This window comes from Odocoileus virginianus, chromosome 25 (assembly GCF_023699985.2).
Source record: "Odocoileus virginianus isolate 20LAN1187 ecotype Illinois chromosome 25, Ovbor_1.2, whole genome shotgun sequence".
Classification (NCBI taxonomy): domain Eukaryota; kingdom Metazoa; phylum Chordata; class Mammalia; order Artiodactyla; family Cervidae; genus Odocoileus; species Odocoileus virginianus.
The window spans coordinates 48327063-48349379 of NC_069698.1; the positions used below are offsets into that span (position 1 = coordinate 48327063).

The following is a 22317-nucleotide window of genomic DNA, read 5'->3' on the forward strand; positions in this document are numbered from 1 at the left end:
GCTGAGGGATCTAATCAGGAAATCCAATGAACCTTTGTATTAAACGCTCTGATTTTAATACCACTGGGATGTTCTCTTGGGTGTGAACTGTTCACATCATACAAGAGAAGGAGAGTTCAGTTTAAAAAGCAGTAAACAGAGAGAACAAGATGATGGAGGAGTTGGTGGATGTGAAGCTCATCTCTCTCCACGGATACATCAGAAACACACCTTCAGACACAGAAGCGCATGCGAAGCACCAGCTGAGTGGACAGGAGGACCTGACCAGCGGAAGAGGATACACAGAACCACGCAAAACTCAGTAGGATGAAGAACTAGGGGGAAAAGCAGGAGTGTTAGAAGGACTGGACCTGCCCTCAACGGGTGGAGGAACTGAACCAGGGGTCTGATCCCCTCATCAGGGCAAGTGTCTGAGTCAGAGGAGGAACATTTAAGGCTGAGGGTGAAACAGCTGATCTGTGGCAGCCTGAACAGAATGAGGATCAGACAGTCCTTGCTGCAACTATACATGACCCAGACAGGGACACAGGTCCCCTGGAAGGCAGAGCGGCTGGGAGCTGGAGTTTCGGGATTGCAAAGCAATCCCAGGGCAAGACTGCGGTTGACTGCAGAGAGACGGACTGAGGGGGTGTGAGGGAGGACATTGTGGTGGGAAATGCCGGTGGAGGAAAGCCATCGAAGCAAGGCGGTGCTGCTGAGTCACGCGTAGAGGGTGGAGCCATCCGTCTGTTTCCTCCCACAGGCCAGCAGCTGAACAATAGAGAGGCTGGCCCATCAAACGCGTAGGACCCCACACAGGGGGCCCCTTTAACTGCTCGACGTGTGGAACAACAGAGAAGGACCCCACGCAAGGGAGCCAGCCCTCTAAGTGCCTGAACTGGTGGAGCTACGGAGAAAGACTGGCAAAGAGGCCTTCTGATCACCAGTTACAAGAGGCTTGGGAAGAGACTGACAGCGCCATAACTCCTGTGGCAGAGGCATTCCGCGTCCCTGCACACTTGGCCGCCAGAGTTCCCGAAAGCCAAGCAGCGCACCACCTTCACACTCACTCCTCACGGGGCAGGGCTGCCACAGGCAAGAAAAGTCTTGCATCTATGCGCGCAGGGTTGCTTCCGTCGTGTCCGACTCTTTGCACCCCTGTAGACTGTGGCCTGCCAGGCTTCTCTGTCAGGAGGGTTCTCCAGGCAAGAATACTGGAGCGTCCTGGCCAATATGGGTTGCCATACCCTTCTAGAGCACTATATTTCCTGCTGCCCTCACTGCCAACCCCCCTGAGTACCTGGTGCTGCCAGGACCCCTGAGACCCAAGCAGCTGCACCAGCTCCACCCCTGGCCCTCACGGGGCAAACCCAAGCCCTCCAGGGCAGCCTCAGGAGCAAACCCCAGTGGACGACCCACATGCGGAGGGGGAAATGAAACCATAATTGAAACCCAGGGGCAGGGTGGCTAACGAAGAAGACCCAAACCTTCCCACCAGCTTTACAAGCTATAGATTAAATCCACAGGACCAACGAGGCAGACTCTATGTCTGTGGAATATATAAAGGGTCATTGAGAGCTCCCACAGAAGAAAACACACTAGTGCTGATGGCTGTGGGCACTGGAGGAAGGAACACACAGAAATAGGACCAGGATAGAGTCTGAGCTGCCCCCACAGCAGGTCCAGAGACCAGCACAGTGCGGGAGGGCATCTAGGGAGGTGAGGGGGACTGTGACTCCCAGCAAGGGAGAGGACTCTGCCAGCAGTGACAAGAAAAACATTTATTATTCTTCTCTTTTGACTTGTTCTATTGATTCTTTAGGATTTTTTTCTTTTATTCCCCCTCTGTTGTAGCTGTCGATTTTATTGGCACTATGAAATCTAAGTAAGCTTTTGAGCTTTTTTTTTGTTTCTGTCACATTTTTTATTGTTTTTATAAACCTCTGCCTCTACTTTGGGCTTTTGCAGTTCTGTGGAGTTTTCTTTTTTTCTTTTTTTAATTCTTAATTTTTTAAACCAATTATTATTTTTTATACATTTATTCCCTTGTTTGCTTTTCCTACTGTGCTTTTCACCTTGCAGTTAATCTTTAATATACAGTCAGTTCAGTTCAGTCGCTCAGTCGTGTCCGACTCTTTGCGACCCCATGAATCGCAGCACGCCAGGCCTCCCTGTCCATCACCAACTCCCAGGGTCCACCCAAACCCATGTCCATCGAGTCAGTGATGCCATCCAACCATCTCATCCTCTGTCGTCCCCTTCTCCTCCTGCCCTCAATCTTTCCCAGCATCAGGATCTTTCCCAATGAGTCAGCTCTTCGCGTCAGGTGGCCAAAGGATTGGAGTTTTAGCTTCAACATCAGTCCTTCCAATGAACACCTAGGACTGATCTCCTTTAGGATGGACTGGCTGGATCTCCTTGCAGTCCAAGGGACTCTCAAGAGTCTTCTCCAACATCACAGTTCAAAAGCAACAATTCTTCAGCACTCAGCTTTCTTTATAGTCCAACTCTCACAGCCATACATGATCACTGGAAAAACCACAGCCTTGACTAGACGGACCTTTGTTGACAAAGTAATGTCTCTGCTTTTTAATGTGCTGTCTAGGTTGGTCATAACTTTCCTTCTAAGGAGTAAGCATCTTTTAATTTCATGGCTACAATCACCATCTACAGTGATTCTGGAGCCCAGAAAAATAAAGTCAGACACTGTTTCCCCATCTATTTGCCGTGAAGTGATGCAACCGGATGCCATGAACTATGCTGTCTAGGTTGCTAAGTTGCTCATAACCTTCCATAAATCTTCTTTATCTACCTCTATTTAACTTTGCACATCTATTCTTTCTTTTCCTTCTTTCCTTTCCTCTCGACATATTTGTGAGCTTTATTTTCATTGCTTTATTCCCCAATTGGCACCATGCTTCAGTTTTTTTTTCCAGTTTGTGCTCTGGTTAGTTTTGTTCTTAACTGGTACTTATAATTTTTGGTATCCTTTGTTCTCCAGGTCAATCTATTGCACTTTACTTTTGTTGGACTGTTTTGACTTTGCTCATGGGTGTATATGTATATGTGTATATTCATTATTTTAATTATTATTTGCCTGATTTTGTAACTACCATTTGTTTGGGGTTCATCTTTGGTTTCTCATTTTTGGATATCTGTTTTATCTCACTTAATGCCATAAAAAACCACTTGTGGAATCTTCATTCCTGACCAGAAATCAAGCCCTGAGCTTTTGGAGGGGGAGCACTGACTCCAAGACCCTAGATTATGAGAAAACTAATCGGAGGGAGTATCAAATAGTGAGAACTCACACAAAACATCACCCAACCACCAGCAGCACCCAGTGCAGGACGCCTCATCTAAACAACAAACAAAACAAAAATACAGACCCAGTCATCAGCAGACAGGATCCCCACCTCACTCAGCCTTGCCCGTCAGAGGAAAAGCAAACAAACACTCACCACAAATCTCACCCTACAGGAAGCTTACACAAACCACTGGACCAACCTTAGGAGGGCATAAATCAAAAGGAAGAAAGAATTCAACCTTGAAGCCTGGGAAAAGGAGACCTCAAATACAAGTTTAAAAAAAAAATCAAAAAGGCAGAGAAATACTACACAAATGAAGGAACAAACTAGAAACACAGAAGTCCAAATAAATGAAGAGGAAATAGGCAAGCTACCTGAAAAAGAATTCAGAAAAATGATAGTAAAGATGATCAAAAACCTTGAAAACAAAATGGAGAAAATGAAAGAATCAATTAACAAAGACCTAGAAGAATTAAAGAATAAACATACAGAGACAAACAAAACAAGTACTGAAATTAAAAATAAAAGGAATCTATAGCAGATATCTGAAGCAGAAGAACAAATCAGTGAGCTGGAAGATAAAATGGTGGAAATAACTTCTGAAGAGCAGAATAAAGTAAAAAGAATGAAAAGATCTGAGGATAGTCTCAGAGACCTCTGGGACAATGTCAAACGCACCAACATCCAAATGCAGAACAATACACCTTCTTCTCAAGTGTACATGGAACATTCTCCATGATAGAGTGCATCTTGGGTCACAAATCAAACTTCAGTAAATTTAAGAAAATTGAATTCATATCAAGCATTGTTTCTGACCACGATGCTATGAAACCAGATATCAGTTACAAGAAAAAAAACTGTAAAAAACATAAACACATGGAGATTAAACAACACATTTCTAAATAACCAAAAGATTACTGAAGAAATCAAAAGGAAAATCAAAAAATTTCTAGAAACAAATAATGAAAACATGACAACTCAAAACCTATGCAATGCAGCAAAAGCAGTCCTAAGAGGGAAGTTAACAGCAATACAATCCTACATCAAGAAATAAGAAAAACATCGAATAGACAATCTAACTTTACACCTAAAACAACTGGAAAAAGAAGACCAAAAAACCTCCAAAGTTAGTAAAAAGAAAGAAATCATAATGATCTGAGCAGAAATAAATGAAAAAGAAATGAAAGAAACAATAGTAAAGATTAATAAAACTAAAAGCTGGTTCTTTGAGAAGAAAAACAAAAATTGACAAACCTTTAGCCAGACTCATCCAGAAAAAGAGAGAGAAGACTCAAATCAACAAAATTAGAAATGAAAAAGGAGAGGTTACAACAGACAATGCAGAAATACAAAGGATTATAAGAGACTATTATGAACAACTATATGGCAGTAAAATGGAAATCCTGGAAGAAATGGACAGATTCTTAGAAAAGTTCAATCTTCCAAGACTGAACCAGGAAGAAATACAAATTACGAACAATCCAATTACAAGCACTGAAATTGAAGCTGTGATCAAAAATCTCCCAAAAAACAAAAGCCCAGGACCAGATGGCTTCACAGGAGAATTCTATTAAAGATTTATAGAAGAGCTAATACCCATTCTTCTAAAACTCTTTCAAAAAATTGCAGAGAAAGGAATACTTCCAAACTCATTTTACAAGGCTACCATCACCCTGATACCAAAACCAAACAAAGACAACACAAAAAAAGAAAACTACAGGCCAATATCACTGATGAACATAGTGAAAAAATCCTCAACAAAATGTTAGCAAACAGAATTCAGCAACACATCAAAAAGCTTATACACCATGATCAAGCTGGGTTTATTCCAGGGATGCAAGGATTCTTCAATATATGCAAATCAGTGTGATACAACATATTAACAAATTTAAAGATAAAAACCATATGGTAATTTCAATAGATGCAGAAAAAGCCTTTAACAAAATTCAGCACCCATTTATGATTAAAACTCTTCAAAAAATGGGCATAGAAGGAACCTACCTCAACATAGTAAAGGCCATCTATGATAAACCTACAGCAAACATTATTCTTAATGGTGAAAAACTGAAAGCATTTGCCCTAAGATCAGGAACAAGACAAGGGTGTCCACTTTCACCACTATTATTCAACGTAGTTCTGGAAGTCCTAGCTAGAGAAATCAGAGAAGAAAAAGAAATAAGAGGAATGCAGATCGGAAAAGAAGAAGTAGCATTCACTGTTTGCAGATGACATGATACTGTACATAGAAAGCCCTAAAGATAGTATCAGAAAATTACTAGAGCTAGTTAGTGAATTCAGCAAAGTTGCAGGATACAAAATCAATACACATAAATCACTTTCTATATACTGACAATGAAAAATCAGAGAAACTAAGGAATCCCATTCACCATTGCAACAAGAAGAATTAAATATCTAGGAATAAACTTACCTAAGGAGACAAAAGAACTGTACACAGAAAATTATAAAACTCTGATGAAAAAAATCAAAGATGACATAAACAGATGGAGAGATATTCCAAGTTCCTGGGTAGGAAGAATCAATATTGTGAAAATGATACTAACAAATGTAATCTACAGATTCAATGCAATCCCTATCAAATTACCAGTGACATTTTTCACAGATTGAGAACAAAATATTTCACAATTCATATGGAAACACAAAACACCCCGAATAGCCAAAGGAATCTTGAGAAAGAAGAACGCAGCTGGAAGAATCAACCTTCCTGACTTCAGGTTATACTACAAAGCTACAGCCATCAAGACAGTATGGTACTGGCACAAAAACAGAAATACAGACCAATGGAACAAGATAAAAAGCCCAGAAATAAACCCATGCACTCATGGGTACCTTATTTTTGACAAAGGAGACAATAAGATACAATGGGGCAAAGACTGCCTCTTCAACAAATGGTGCTGGGAAAACTGGGAAGCTACATATCAAAGAATGAAATTAGAATACTTCCTAACACCATACACAAAGATAAACTCAAAATGGATTAAAGACCTAAATGGAAGACCAGAAACTATAACACTCTTAGAGGAAAACATAGGCAGAACATTTGATGACATAAATCAAAGCAAGATCCTCTATGACTCACCTTCTAGAGTAAAGGAAATAAAAACAAAAGTAAACAAGCGGGACCTGATTAAACTTAAAAGCTTTTGCACAGCAAAGGAAACTACAAGCAAGGTGAAAAGACAGCCCTCAGAATGGGAGAAAATAATAGCAAATGAAACAACTGACAAAGGATTAATTTCCAAAATATATAAGCAGCTCATACAACTTAATGCTAGAAAAACAAACAACCCAATCAAAAAGTGGGGAAAAGACCTAAACAGACATTTCTCCAAAGAAGACATACAGATGGCTAACAAACACATGAAAAGATGCTCAACATCACTCACTATTGGAGAAATGCAAATCAAAACTACAATGAGAAATAACCTCACACCAGTGAGAATGGCCATCATCAAAAAGTCTACAAACATTAAATGCTGGAGAGGGTATGGAGAAAAGGGAACACTCTTACACTTTGGTGGGAATGTAAACTGATACAGTCACTATGGAAGACAGTATGGAGATTCCTTAAAAAACGAGGAATAAAACCACCATATGACCTAGCAACCCCACTCCTAGGCATATACCCTGAGGAAACCAAAATTGAAAAAGCCACATGTATCCCACTGTTCACTGCAGCACTTTTTACAGTAGCTAGAACATGGAAGCAATCTAGATGCCCATCAACAGATGATTGGATAAAGAAGTTGTGGTACATATACACCATGGGATATTACTCAGACATAAAAAGGAACACACTTGAGTCAGTTCTGATGAGGTGGATGAACCTAGAACCTATTATGCAGAGTGAAGTGAGTCAGAAAGAGAAAGATAAACATTGCATTCTAAAACATATGTATGAATCTAGAAGAATGGTACTGAAGAACTTATTTTCAGGGCAGCAGTGGAGAAACAGACATAGAGAATAGACTTATGGACGTGGGGAGAGGGGAGGAGAGGGTGAGATGTATGGAGAGAGTACCATGGAAACTTACATTTCCGTATGTAAAATAGAGAGCCAACGGGAATTTGCCATATGACTCAGGAAACTCAAACAGGGGCTCTGTATCAACCTAGAGGGGTGGGATGGGGGGAGATGGGAGGGAGGTTCAAAAGGGAGGGGACATATGTATACCTATGGCTGATTCATGTTGAGGTTTGACAGAAAACCGCAAGATTCTGTAAAACAATTATCTTTTAATTAAAAAATAAATAAATTTTAAAAAACAAAATTAAAAAAAATTAGTAAACCGCAAAACTTTCCCTCTTCCATCCAAAGAAAGATAAGAGAAGGAAGGTGAATGGAAATATTCATATTAGATTTCATTTATACTATTACTCGCCTATGAATCTTCTAGGCGGAGGCTAGGAAATGACACAGCCTAAAACAAAAGCAAGAATGCTGGTCACTGATCATGTTGATCATTTTATACTCAGGAACAACACACACGCTGTAGAAGTATTTACACACAACAATGAGTCATATTTCCTGACTTACGCACAGTGGGCTAACTCACAGTTTTTCTCTTTCAAAAACGCATTTTCCAGTAAAATAACATGAGATTTCTAATTATGGCAACTACATCCATCCGAACTAGTTTGTTGAAAAAATAATCTTTGACTCAGGGAACTCAAAACGGGACTCTGTGACAACCTAGAGAGGTGGAATGTGGGAAGGAGGTTCAGGGGGGACGTATGTATACCGATGGCTGATTCATATTGATGGATGCAATGGACATGAACTTGGGCAAACTTTGGGATGGTGACGGACAGGGAGGCCTGGCGTGCTGCAGTCCATAGGGGTGCAAAGAGTTGGACATGACTGGGCAACAGTCACAAACAACAACGTGGCAGAAACCAACACAACGTCGTAAAGCAATCATCCTTCAATTCAAAATAAATAAATAAGAAAATAATCCTTCATAAACATCTTAAAATTTGCTAGTATTACCAGTGTGATTGACAAGCACCTTGTAACTGATCAAGGCACCCAGTGGCGCCAAAACAGGTGAGCTGAGAACCATGCCCTGAACCCTAGCATCACCAACAAAAACACAGAGTCAGGAAGAGAACAAAAGATATAGAGACAGTTCTGATGTGTTGATTTTTCCTTGGTTAATTATTAACTCATCATTTTCAAATGATATTCAGAGCAGCAGCTTAAAAAAAATCTTTTCCTGCCTGTGTGTCTACACCTGGGTGAGACCTGAACAGCCGTTCGCTCCCTCTCAGTGGCAGGGGGGCCACGTTGGTCATACTTAGCTGGAAGGTATAATTTAGCATCAGTGACATGTTAGTGGCTACAGCAAGAAGACAACGCAGATAACTCATGTAACTATACTTTAATAAACTATGTCTTGGAAAAGAAATGTTAACTTATTTCAAAAAATAAGCCAGCCTCCCTCTGCCCCTCCAAACCCTTTGGTGACACATACCAAACGCTGCCAATTCAGGCTCCTTTTTCCACTTGCCCAGCGAGGCGGGCGGGTTTGGCCAGATGACGGTGGTATGCAACAGCAGGTCTCCCATGCTCAGATCTGCAACCTGAAATCCAGGGCAAAGCTTACTGGGTAATGTCATAAACACTCAAGACATGCATGAGATTTCAAAATTCGACAGGCTGGTGTCAATCTGACTTCATGAAAAAATGCCTCTAAATAATGTCTGCCATCTGGTCATCTTTTTCCCCTTTAATCTGTGTTTGCATACCAGAATTCCAAGAATATGGTGGCCAAAAGATACAAATAGGGTTTCTGAAATTCACATGCAGTAAAGCTATCAAAGGGCTTCCCTAGTGGTTCAACGATGAAGAATCTGCCCGCAACGCAGGAGGCTCGGGTTCGATCCCTGGAGAACAATATGGCAACCCACTCCAGTATTCTTGCCTGGGGAATCCCATGGACAGAGGAGTCTGGTAGATACAATCCACGGGGTCGCAAGAGTCGAATACGACTTAGCAGCTCAACAACAAAAGACCTGTCAAAACTGATGAATGAAATCACAGAGGTTTGGTGTTCAAACAGACAGTTACCCAAGGGGAACCAACGGTCACCCATGACAAAGATCCAGGAAACTACAGACACTGCCACCTGTGAATTTAAGTCCCTTTGGAGCAAGGGTCTTCTGGGAAGCAGTGCAATCTTTTCATGTCTTCTTCTGACTCATCTTAACAAAGATTTCATTTCACTTTAGAGGAGGAAAAAGAAGCCAACTGAGGTGTCTTCTGACTCATCTTAACAAAGATTTCATTTCACTTTAGAGGAGGAAAAAGAAGCCAACCAAGGTGCTGGGAGATTGTTCTTTAAGCTTGTACAGTGTGAGCTCTGGGGTCCTTAGAAACCACAAGGTCTACTCTCGCAGCCTTAGGTCAAATGCTAAGCCCTCTCAGATGGACATGGTCCCCTTGTCCTTACAGAGACATGATAATCCTCAGATTCCACCAGTGTCCGTGCCCAACAACTGTCATGTGTGTCTTTTTCACTGGAGCTGCTGACCACTTCCACGTCTATCAAAATCTCATCCTCCCACCCACTCAGCAACCTAATCACAGATGTGAGGATCATCTGGTCCCTCCATGTGGCTCCCTGAGCAAACATGTCAGAGGATGCGGCTTTGCAACAATCAGACTCCAAGGTCCATCCCACTGGGCAACCCCATCAATTGTGAGGAGGGTCTTCCTCCAATATGCCCCCCTGGAGCCCTCGCCCACCAGCCTCTCACTTTTACTCTGTGTCCATAGAAAGGAAGCCTGATCCTTCTCCCTCAAAGCAGCAATGTGAATATTTGAAAACTTGATGCTGCATTTCTCAAGGACAGATGGCTCTGGTTTATTTTGCTGCTTTTGATCTGAGTTTCTAGATATGTCAGTCACCAAGCAGCTCTCCATAGAGCATGGTGCCATTTAATCACCACTCTAGGCTGCAGTGCTGGAAATGGGGCTCCGGCAGTATACAATACAGTTGGTACTATTGCCATTATAATGATCAAGATCATTACAATAATAATAATTACTCTAATTACTATTGAGCTGTATTATTAGTTACATGGTCAGTCGTTAAAAACATTATGCAATTATATTACTTTGTTCATATTAAGTAACTAGTCAACCACACCCCCAGGGCAGTATCCACTAAGAGAACAGTACTGCTTACTCTAAGTATTGCCTAGACTCACCACTGATCTTGGCGCAGTACACACTATTTCCCCAGGACCGTTCTCCCTAGAGTTTTACATTTGTGGATTCAAGACCACTCCATCCTTTCCAGTTTGAAGACCATTCTTTTCAATGGAGGGAAAAAAAAGACATCAAGTGGATTTGAGTCGTTTTCTTTGGGTCATCAGCCATCTTTGGTTATGATACTTCTAGCCCCTGGCAGTGGTCTTTTTCTTTCTTATTCTTCCTATAGGGCTAAGACATAATCTTCTGTTGCTCTCTTTGGCATCTTCTCCAAGCTTTCATTTTTGTGATCTTCAGACACCCTACTACTGATACAGGACTTTCCTACCCCGTAACACTGGTATGTGGTCAAAGGTCCCTCCTTACATCTTGTGCACATTTTTACCCTAACAAAATCTCTGCTCACAAGAGACTGCTTTGCATAGCTCTACATCTCTTTGTTCCTTGCTGGAAAGATTTCTTACTTGGTTGATAGAATTTTATTTTGGAGGTTGGGCAGTTCCACCAAAGCCATATACCCTTTTATAGTCTGACTTGTGAATCATAGTCAGCTTTTTTTCTAAAGTCTTTGCAATCTGCTATCCATATTACCTTCTAGTCTTTGGCATAATAGTCCTTTGCTCTCAAGATCATTAAAATTCAGAAATCAATTTGGAATATAATGAAATGCACTGAAATTGTTCATTTCCATGACTCAATAAAATTCACTTCTGTCAAAATGAAATAAACTAAAATACAGGATACAAGCCTTATAATTCTGAAGTATTATTCATAGTCGTCAAATGAAGCCAAGAGAAATACTTGACAATAGGAATTAAGCAAGTCTTTGTTCAATCACACAGTATAATATTACACAATCATTTCAATGATCCTTTTGAATCATGTAAAGTAATGTGAAAATTAAATAATTCTTTGTTCAACATAAAAAAACTCAAGGTACAAAATAACTTCCAAAATATTCACGAATACATATGGAATTATATTCAGTATTCAAGTATATAATAAACGTATTTTTAAAAAAATAAACCCAAACATCAAGAGGTAAGTTTTGTGTTCTGAGATTGTAGGTAGTTTTAATTCTTGCCTTTTTCTGTAGCTTGTTCTTTTCTTAAATGAACATAGTGCATTTTTCTTACTATAAAATTTTACAAGAAAATGAGAACAAAATCCAGAGAGGCATGTCTGTCTTTTCTACATTCTGATAGATTAAAGTGTCTGCCTGATAGACAGAGAACATTCACATACCCTTCCTGTAATAACATGGTAAATAAAATTGTGTTTCAGCAGAAAACTGAGCAGCCTGTTCAGTGCACCCTCTCGGGCTATCAGAGCTCAGCCCCGCATCCACATGTCTCTGAGCCCCTCTGTCAGTCTCGGTGAGGTGCAGGTAACAGATACATGTGCACATTCTCTCCAGCCTGGTAGTGACTTATAACTGATTCCTCCTGCTGTGGAGAAACCCATTTGTCTGCATTTACAAACCATCTCACTGTTTCTTCGCTTCATACACACACCTGCTATTTTGACTGTCGGACTCCCTGACATCATGTGAGTAAAATACATTTTTTCATATTTGTTCGCTTTACATCTCTATGAGATGTCATTTTACCTTTTTCTGAAAATTATCTTCTTACAGTCCAAAACTTCTTTTTGTTTCACAGAGGACATAAATGGGAACCTGTTAGACAGTAACCCTTTATACCTCCAAAGCGAAGTCTGTTTTCTTTCTAGACTAAACAACCAGGTCTTATCCCCACCACCCCTCTGCCTTTCCCTCCTTTCAATCACAGCAAGTTTCTCCTCATAGTTCCCTCCTGGCTTGTCTCCTTTTTTGATGGAGAAAGCAAAATGAGGACAACATTCCAATCAAATCAGGAAGTATAGCAGCACTGGTGAATATCACTCCATATCATATCCGTCTGATTCATCTCAGTATTATCAGCATCGTATTCACATAAGTGCTCATCAATGATTCAGACACAACTTAGAGTTAATTTTACAGTTTTCTCAAGCATATCTGTTCCTGTGACTCTTTATTCTAAGTAGGGTTTCAGGCAGACTTAAAAAAAAAAAGATTCAGGGTTAATTTGAAACTTTCACTCATTCAGTAAATACTCATTGAGCACCTACTACATGTCAATTATTATTCTAGTCTCTGGAGATACAGCCATGACCTTTAACAGTGTTTAGAAAACCAGTCCAAGTTATGGTCATGGAAATTCACTCTCACACTTAAGAGAGAACAAAATCAGAGGTCTAGAGGGTGAAGAGAAAGAATCAGGATAGGTTTTCTATACTAAGAAATAATTCAACTGAGAAAGAAAATTCACAGTGTAGCCTTGGGTAAAAGAAGTTCTACCAATGTGGGAATGTACACTGGTATAGCCACTATGAAAATAGTTTGTAGGTTCCTTAAAGAACTAAAAATAGAATTGCCATATGGTCCAGCAAGTCCACTCCAGGCACATACCTGGAGAAAACTCTAATTTGAAAGGATCCATGCACACCAATGTTCATAGCAGCACTGTTTACAAAACTCAAGACATGGAAGCAACCTAAGTGTCTACTGACAGATGAATGGATAAGAAGATGTGTGTGCATATATATACATATACATATATATAGACATACATATATTCACTCATATAATATATATAATATTCCAGTGTGATATTACTTAGCCATAATAAAGAATGAAATAATGCCATTTCCAGCAAAATGGATGGACCTGAGAGTATCATACTAATTGAAGTAAATCAGAGAAAGACAAAAATATCATATGATATCACTTATATGTAGTATCTAAAGTATGATACAAATAAACTTATCTATGAAAGAAAAAGAGACTCAGAGACATAGAAAACAAACTTACAGTTATCAAAGGGGAAGGGGGAAGGATAAAGTAGGAGTCTGAAACTAGCAGATACAAGCTACTATATATGAAATAGATGAATGACAAGACTTTACTGTATAGCACAGGGCAATATATTCAATATCTTGTAACAATCTATAATGGAAAAGAATCTATAAAAGATTATTTTATATATATTTATATTTATTATATATCTATATATACTGAATTACTTTACTGTACATGAGAAACACAATTCTATAAATAAACTATGCTTCAATTTTTAAAAAATGCCACCAACAAAAATACTATCATTGTTACTATTTTACTTACAAATAACACCTTAAAAAGAAACAAACCAACCCAGCTCTACAGACAAGCATGCTGGGCAGAAGAGGGGTCCTTACCTCTTTTTTCTCACCAGTCTGTTCAGCGATCAGCTGGTCAAACACAGCCCCAAATTCCTCATGGATTTTCTGCATTTCATTGATATGACTTGCAACCTTGTTCATAGTCTTGATGGCCACTGGAGGAAAACAGGTCATGAAATAAACGAAAAGACTAGTTAAAGGCTCTGGAGAGACGTGAAGAAGGGGCGGTTCTCAGGGGCTCATGGCTCACCATCCAGGTGGTAGTGTTCCTCGCTCTCCGCGTCCGTCAGAGCAAAAAGCTCCTTCAGCAGAAGCGGATACTTAAGGATCCTCTGGATGGGCTTGATGAGGTAAGACTCCAGGGTGGACGAGTGCTGCTGCTTTGGGTTCTGGGCGTCTAGGAACGCCTTGAAAGCTGCATCTGTCTTGGCTGGAAGAGTTTAAATAGAGACTGTCTGGGCGGAACATCCAAATGACTCCCTTCTCACAATTTCACTAATTCCAAGGTGCCTTTTCACAGGATTGAGAGTACAGTGAATGGTCAGAGAAGGCCTGCCCATCAGATTTATTTGCTTATTTAGGGGGAGTGAGCAGAGGTCCAATGAGTTAGCAGCGGTCGCCAACATTTTTGGCACCAGGGACTGATTTTGAGGAAGACAACTTTTCCCTAGATTGGGGAGGAGGGGATGGTTTGGGGATGATTCGAGTACATTACATTTATTGTGCTATTTCTGTTTCTATTATTATTACATCAGTTCCACCTCAGATAACCAGGCATTAGATCCCAGAGGTTGATGACTCCTGAGTTGAGTGGTAACAGAGTCTGTAAGTCCTACGCACAGAGGTTTTCAAGGGTTGCTGTTGAATGTCTTCTTAATCTGGTATTTCGACATCAAAGGCCTGATAGACCCGGGAGAGACTGCCTGTCCTAGAGCTAGTCCGTCCCTACAGATAGCCTAGGAATCACCTGGAAGCATGCCTTTCACACACAAACCAACCAATCCAGAGCCCCTGCCTCCATCTCTCTTCTATGAGGCTTTTACAACTCTAGGCCAATATTCCCCCTGCACTAAGCATCCCAGAGCCAGGCCCCAGAGAACTCAGGACAGCCCTCCCACCCCAGAGCCTGCCGAGATTATTCAAATTAGCCAATCCTAAGCCTGTCTGCCCTGATTCACCCATTCCTTCCTGCAGACGCCACAACAGAGCACCTTGCCTATGTCTTCCGCTCACTCATTCTGCCTCCTGGTGGGCCCTGGTGCTTCCTCTCATGGCCTTGCACTATGTGACCCTCTCCCCTCTTGGGAACCATGAAGAACACACAATCTTTCTTTTAAATAAAAGAAATTATTTGTTTGGCTGTGCTGGGATTTTTAGTTGTAGCATGCGGAGTCAGCTGTGGCATGTAGGATCTAGATCCCTGACCACGGATTGAACCTGGTTCCCTTCATTGGAAGTGCAGTGTCTTAGCCACTGGACCACTAGGGAAGTCCCACAAACTTCTGATGGTAATTGTCTCCTGATCTGTTGGCCTAGCCACAGGTGAATAATACAAAAGCCTGCATCTTCAAACACCACTTACCCCAGTTTTTCTAATTTTTCAAGCATTTCATTGCTGATAGAACCTCTTTTGAGAAGAGGAAGGGAAAAAAGCAGCAGCGGCAGTACCTTGCAGCTGGGTAAGTGGGGCAGAGCTGGTCTCCTGCAGGGAACGCCTTTCAAGACCTGCTCTGTGTTAATGCAGTGCTACCAGCTATCAGGATTTATCTCAGAGGGAAACATACAACTGACCTCAGGTAACACGGGCAGCAGTATCCTCACGGGCTGGGCTTTTATCTATGTCCCAGCTAGGCTGAAAAATCAGCCCTGGGGAGTTGTGGGCCCCCAGACAATCAGAACGGTATCTGCCAGTGGACAGTCAGGAAGACACAACGTGTCTTTCCAAAGAAATGGTGGAAAGAGAGGCTGAACTGAGGGCAAAAATGGGAAGAAGAATGGACAATATATTAAAATGACTAACTGTAGGCATATACTTTTTTAAGCTTCTGGTAAAATATATTGCCATCTCCAAAAATTAGGAATGTGAGCTAAGAACAAAAGATAGGGCCTTCCCTGGTGGGCCAATGGTTAAGAATCCACCCTGCAATGCAAGGTACATGGGTTCAGCCCCTGGTAAGGAAGACCCCACATGCGGAGGGGCAGCTAATCCCATGGGCTAGAACCTCCGAGCCCACGCACTGCGACTACTGAAGCCCTCTCACCTGCAGCCTGAGCTCTGCAACTAACGAACCCACTGCAATAAGCAGTCTGCCCACTATAGTGAGAGACAGTGCTCACACACCAAGGAAGGCCCAGCACAGCCAAAGGAAAAACAAGAACAGACGAGACTGCAAAAGGACATCGTGAAATCAGAGAATGAGTCTTCTCACTCTCTTCATTCAATTAAGAAAAACAGCAGTCATGGGGAAAGACCTTGTAAACACTACCATCTTCTCAGCCATTTTAAGGCCCATCAAGAGGAATCAGATTCCATGGATCCAGCCGCCAAATCCATGGCGAGAAAGGAGACTGGGAATGAAGTGGTTGCAAAGCAGCCCAGGCGGGTACTTCCTATTCTCAAAGAGTTCTCTTTATCATATCTGCATATTGGGCCATCAGAAAAATGTGGGTCATACCCTAACAGTTTAAGGGATGATTCTGAAAGACTCTAATATTTTTCAGGTGCAAAATATAATGATTTTGAATTTTTGAAAATCTACAGGGGCAGAATTTAATCAAGTGAATAAAAATAACACAAATTGCTTTAAGGACTGTGATGAGTATATAATTTTACCAGAGAGCAAAGAGCTCTGAAATTGTTAACACTCTCATAACACAGCATTCAGTTAGAGTTTAAAAAGAAATACATACACAGAATTATATGACCAGTGCATATAAAACCACACAACAGGACAATTTCCTTGTCATATAGCTGGACAAGGAAATTCCCAGGTTCCCTTTAAGTTTTTATGCTGAAGTAGGACTCTCTTGCCTGGACTGAAACTATCATTAAGTATGTCATTAAGTATGTCATTATCTGGGGCAGGATCTTTTGCTATACAGAGACCTGTGTTGTTTCATCTTTATTATAATAAGTTTTAAATTAAATCAAGCTAGTTCTCTTTGGCAGCAAACACAAATATAAGTACATTACTTACATACTCAGCAGGTGTTTACATGGCAGCCACATGCTAAGGTGTAAAAGTAAGAGCAGGCTGATTTCCAGAGATCCTTTGAAACTGAACTTTCTATAGATTCTACTGTTTACCAAGGGCATATTTCTCTCGTCCCTTAACCTATCAAAGTCACATGCAGAACTATGGAAGAGAAACAGCTTTTTAGTGACTCTCAGAACACCCACCACCTTCTTAGAACACAGGAACAGGAGCCTGCCAATATAGAACTTCTGCTCTTCTCTGTGCAAAATGAAATTACAGCTGGACTTTTGTAAATAACTGAAAAAATTTTAGTAGTGATGGTGGTGACTATTATCACACACAAGGGAACAAAAATAGGTGAGGGAAAGATGAAATGACACAAAAAAGTGTATAAACTGTGGTAGGTTATTATGAAACTAATGAAAATACAAATAAAGTAGGGAATTTCTAAATCCCCTATGTTTTTGCATAATTGCAAAATGACTTATCAATTCTGGCCCCAAAGAGCTAAGTCAAAACTTTCATGATAAGAAAACTGACAACACTATTAACTCAAGATATTAATGCATTTACTTTCTCAGTATAGTCAGCACTCCATATCTAAGGATTCTACATCCACAGGTTCTGCATCGTGGATTCAACCAATGATGAAGAGGAAATAGTTGGGAGAAAAATTCCAGAAAGTTCCAAAAAGCAAAACTTCAATTCACTGCATACTGACAACTATTCACATGGCACTTATACTATATAGGGCTTTCCTGGTGGCTCAAATGGTAAAGAATCTGCCTGCAATACTGGGAACCTGGGTTCAATCCCTGGGTTGGGAAGAGCCCCTGGAGGAGGGCATGGCAACCCACTCCAGTATTCTTGCCTGGAGAATCACTGAGGACAGACGAGGCTGGCAGGTTACAGTCCATGGGGTTGCAGAGAGTCGGACACAGCTGAGCGACTAAGCACAGTAGACTGTACTATATTAGGGCTTCCCAAGTGGCACAGTGGAAAACAATCCACCTGCCAATGTGGGTGGAGGGGGAAATGGCAATCCACTCCAGTACTCTTGCCTGGAGAATCCCAGGGACAGAGGAGCCTGGTGGGCTACAGTCCACGGGGCCGCAGAGAGTCGGACATGACTGAAGTGACTTAGCCTGCATGCATGCGCAGGAGAAGGAAATGTGGCAACCCACTCCAGTATTCTTGCCTGGAGAATCCCATGGACAGAGGAGCCTGGCAGGCTATGGTCCATAGGTTCTCAAAGAGTCAGACATGACTGAAGTGACTTGGCATGCATGCATATACTGTATTAGGTATTTCAAGTAACCTAGCGATGTGTGGTGGTGCTAGTGATAAAGAGACTTGGGTTCGTCCCCTGGTTGGGAAGATCCCCTACAGAAGGAAATGGCTACCCACTCCAGTCTTCTTGCCTGAAAACATCCCTGGACAGAGGAGCCTGGCGGGCTACGGTTCAGGGCTTTACAAAAGAGGTGGACACAAATGAACAACTGAGCACACACACATATGGGAAAATATGCATAGGTTATGTGCACACAGTATGCATTTTATATAAGAGACTTGAGCATCCCGGACATTTGGTGTCTGCAGGGGATCCTAAAACCAATACCCCATAGACACCAAGAGACAAGTGTACTCTCACTTGTAGCTTGCTGGAATATCTATCTGGCACAACAGTGACTCTTAGATTTCCGTCCAGAAGCCCCCGCCCACGGTCAGCCACACAAATGTGAATTGATAATTAACACGCCCACCTGCTGCCCAGGCCTCCTGGGCCTTACCTTTCACCAGGACCTTGGGGACCTTCGTGTGGCTGGCGCAGAAGGCACTGTAGAGCTTGAAGCGGTCAGCGTAATACAGAAAGGATCCCCCCAGAGAGAAGAGCACTTTCTGGATACAATGAGAAACAGTGCAGTTAGTTTGCGGTCCTCCTCACCCAGAAACATCAGCAGGATGGAGCCGGGAGCTCACACCTGCCCGTCTCCCCACAAACCAGCACCATCCCCACCTGTCTCTCTGTCTGCTCACTGATGGCCTATTGGAAAGCCTATGGGCTCACCTTTTTGTGTAATAGATGCTGTATTTGGCTCTCAGTAATTACAGCCAGTGTCACTGGTTTTGCTGGCTTATGTCTTTCAATGACCTAGCTGGGATGTCTGACTGTTAATGAGAAAGTAGATATAGCATTTTGGAAAAAACAGAAATCTCCTGAATTCCCTCATTAGATTCTGCTGGGATGTAGAAGTGACAAACCAAATAAAGGCAAGAAATGCATAAATCCCCCAAAATAGAAAACACCTTTCTGTGACCACTAATTCCACCCTCTCCAGCACCATACTCTTCTCTAGCAGGAGTAGGTATGAATGGAAGGAACAGACTCACCTATGGGAATTAGGTAATCTCTCCCAGCCCACAGCCTCTGCCCGAACCGGATCAAAACTAGGGGGAGGCCTTCCCTGTTAGGGCTTCCCTGACAGCTCAGCTGGTAAAGAATCTGCCTGCAATGCAGGAGACCCCGGTTCAATTCCTGAGTCAGGAAGATCCACTGGAGAAGGGATAGGCTACCCACTCCAGTGTTGTTGGGCTTCCCTTGTGGATCAGCTGGGAAAGAATATGCCTGCAATGCAGGAGACCTGAGTTCAATCCCTGGGTCCAGAAGATCCCCTGGAGAAGGGAAAGGCTACCCACTCTGGCCTGGAGAATTCCATGGACTATATAGTCCATGGGGTTGCAAAGAGTCGGACATGAGTGAGTGATTTTCACTTTCTTCCCTATTAGGAATTTAATATAGCTCAGCTGGATACTTTTTATCCTACACATTTTCTATAAATATATGAAACAGGCCTCAGAAAAATATCTTCTATAGGTTTCACACTGATCTAGTCTAGTTTAGAAAGAGGTATGGCTTATTTAGGTTTAGAATTTAAAAGTTGGATTCCAAGCCAAAAAAAAAAAAATTAATAATAATAATAATAATAAGGCTGTGGATTCGAGTGATAAATTGGGTTCCACAAAATGCAATTTATTTTAATTAACAATGCAGAGAATTCTGATAGTCTAATTAAAAGAAAACAAAGGTTTATTATGCACCATACATAATTGGTAATTAGAGGCCTAAATTCATTTCCTACATGTTCTACTTTTCCTCCTTTACTTTTTCAGCTACACGCCTCCCCAAATCTTATCCCCCTGACCCTGTACAGACAGTCATCCTTTGAACCAAATCCAATAATTAAACGAGAAAAATTGTGTAAGAAAAAGCTCTAAATGTAACCCCTCACTTTAGCCACATCAAGTTATCCATTTGTTTAACTTAATATAAATTCACTAGGCATTTACCATATAGGAAACACAGAACATTAACATGTCCATTTCTTCTTCCAGCCTTAAAAAATAATCTCTGAGCACAAACTGTCCACCAACATGGCGGGTGGACACACAAAGACGGCATTTACCCCGTGTTTCTATTCAGGAGGACTTCACAGAGCCTCTCGCTGCCTGACAGACACTGCAAATTCCCAAGAGCAAATTTTATCAAAACTTATTTGATCTCAGAACCGATTTTTTTTTTAACTAATCCTGTTGCAGGGCTAGTGTTCTATGCAACACAATTTGCACCTTTTTAACAAGCTTTGTAATTTTTGGCAAATATATAATCAGGATTTAAACGAAACAGCAATCACAGAAACCAGGAGCAGCAGGCTTAGGAAACCAGCAACTGAGAAACCAACCCAGAAGTGCCCGAGAGCAGCCCCGTGGCCGCGAATATTCAGGGAGCATCAGCTGTCACGTCTCACAGACAGGATGGAGACGGTCAGGTTATGCGGGAAATCAGTGAAACGAAGGTCGGAGAAGAAGCTTCCACTTAAATGGTATTTACAGCAGTGACTGCGCCAGAGTGAACTTGCTCAAAGGATCATTTGCTAATCCCTCCCTGGAATAATATCTCTGCTTGCAACACCATCATGTTTGTATCACAGCTCTGATAACTAAACACTCCTAAAGTGACCAACAGAATCTAAACACAAAGAACTGTTGCCACAGCAAAAGCCTGCTAAATGAAGATCAGAATGTTCGGTATTTTAGATTAAAGCCAAGCATTTGCAGGTCTGTATGCATTTTTGTTATGTTCCACAGTAAGCAACTTTTTTGATTAACTGACAAACTACTAGCCCTTATCATGGTGTTCTCATAGTGTCCTATTAATTAATTTACCAATGAGCCAAACTGTATTTGAAATAGACAGTATGCCCAATGACCCTGAGGAGAGGAAAACTGAACTAACCCAAGAAATTCCGAAAAAAAAAAAAATTAAAAAACTATATTCGGTAGTTAAAGGGGTATTATACCTGTCATTTATTCAAATGGTTCAGGAGAAAAAATTATACATTTTGTACACATAGACACACACAACATACACACACACACACACACACACACACACACACATATTAGGGAGCCAGAGAAAGGATAAAGCAAATGTGGTCAAATGTTAACATTTGGAAAATATGGGAGAAGAATAGCTTAGAATTCTTTGTGCTATTCTTGTAACCTTTCTGTAAGTCTGAAATTATATCCAAATAAAAATAGAGAACTATATATAAATATAGGTCCATAAGCTTATGTGTATGAAAGTATGTGTGCATTCTAAATGACTCCTGCTTCAGAGAAGGACTGTAAAGAGATGACACAGAAAAATATATCAAAGGATAGTCTTCATCTCATCCTACAAACCTATCAGGTGTACTAACATGACACAGCCAGATGCCCGCACCGTTAGAAGGCAGCCACAGGGTACGGGGGCCACACCTGTACGGACAACTGAACCCAAGTTCAACACAAGAGCAAAAGTTACTCAATGGAAAGAGATTGAAGATAGTCATTTCAAAAACCAGTGCTGGAAAAATTAAATATTCATATACAAAAAATTGACTTTGAGTCACCCACCACACCAGATAAGAGACTAATATGTAAGTCCCCAAGTCACAAAACTTCTAGGAGAAAACCTTTATGACCCTGCTTTAGGCAAAGATTTCATAGATAAGACACCAAAAGAATGACCCAGAAAAGAAAAAATTTGAAAAATTGGATTTCATTAAAAAACAAAAATTTCTGGGGAAATCCCTGGAGATCGAGTGGTTAAGAATCCAGGCTTCCACTGCAGGGGGTGCGGATTTGATCCCTAATCAGGGAACTAAGAGACTGCATGCCATGCGGCGTAGCCAAAAAAAAACCTTTTTTTAAATAAAATTTCTCTGGGGAGGAATAAATCAAGAGCTTGAGATGAACATATATATACTACTACACATAATAATAGCCAACAAGGACCTACTACATAGCACAGGTAACTATACTCAATATTTGGTAA

The 22317-nt window shown here is 41.2% G+C and overlaps 1 protein-coding gene across 7 annotated transcripts in view; it reads right to left on the reverse strand.

The window, feature by feature from the left end:
- The window catches only part of TIAM1 (TIAM Rac1 associated GEF 1), a 455872-nt gene that overhangs the window by 16477 nt on the left and 417078 nt on the right, over positions 1-22317 (reverse strand). For all 7 annotated transcript variants that reach the window (XM_070455141.1, XM_070455140.1, XM_070455136.1 and 4 more), the window contains 4 exons: positions 18731-18839; positions 13994-14173; positions 13780-13898; positions 8780-8888 (listed from right to left, as the gene is read on the reverse strand). In XM_070455141.1, the coding sequence (XP_070311242.1) occupies positions 8780-8888; positions 13780-13898; positions 13994-14173; positions 18731-18839 (517 nt within the window). The remainder of the gene's footprint in view (positions 1-8779; positions 8889-13779; positions 13899-13993; positions 14174-18730; positions 18840-22317) is intronic.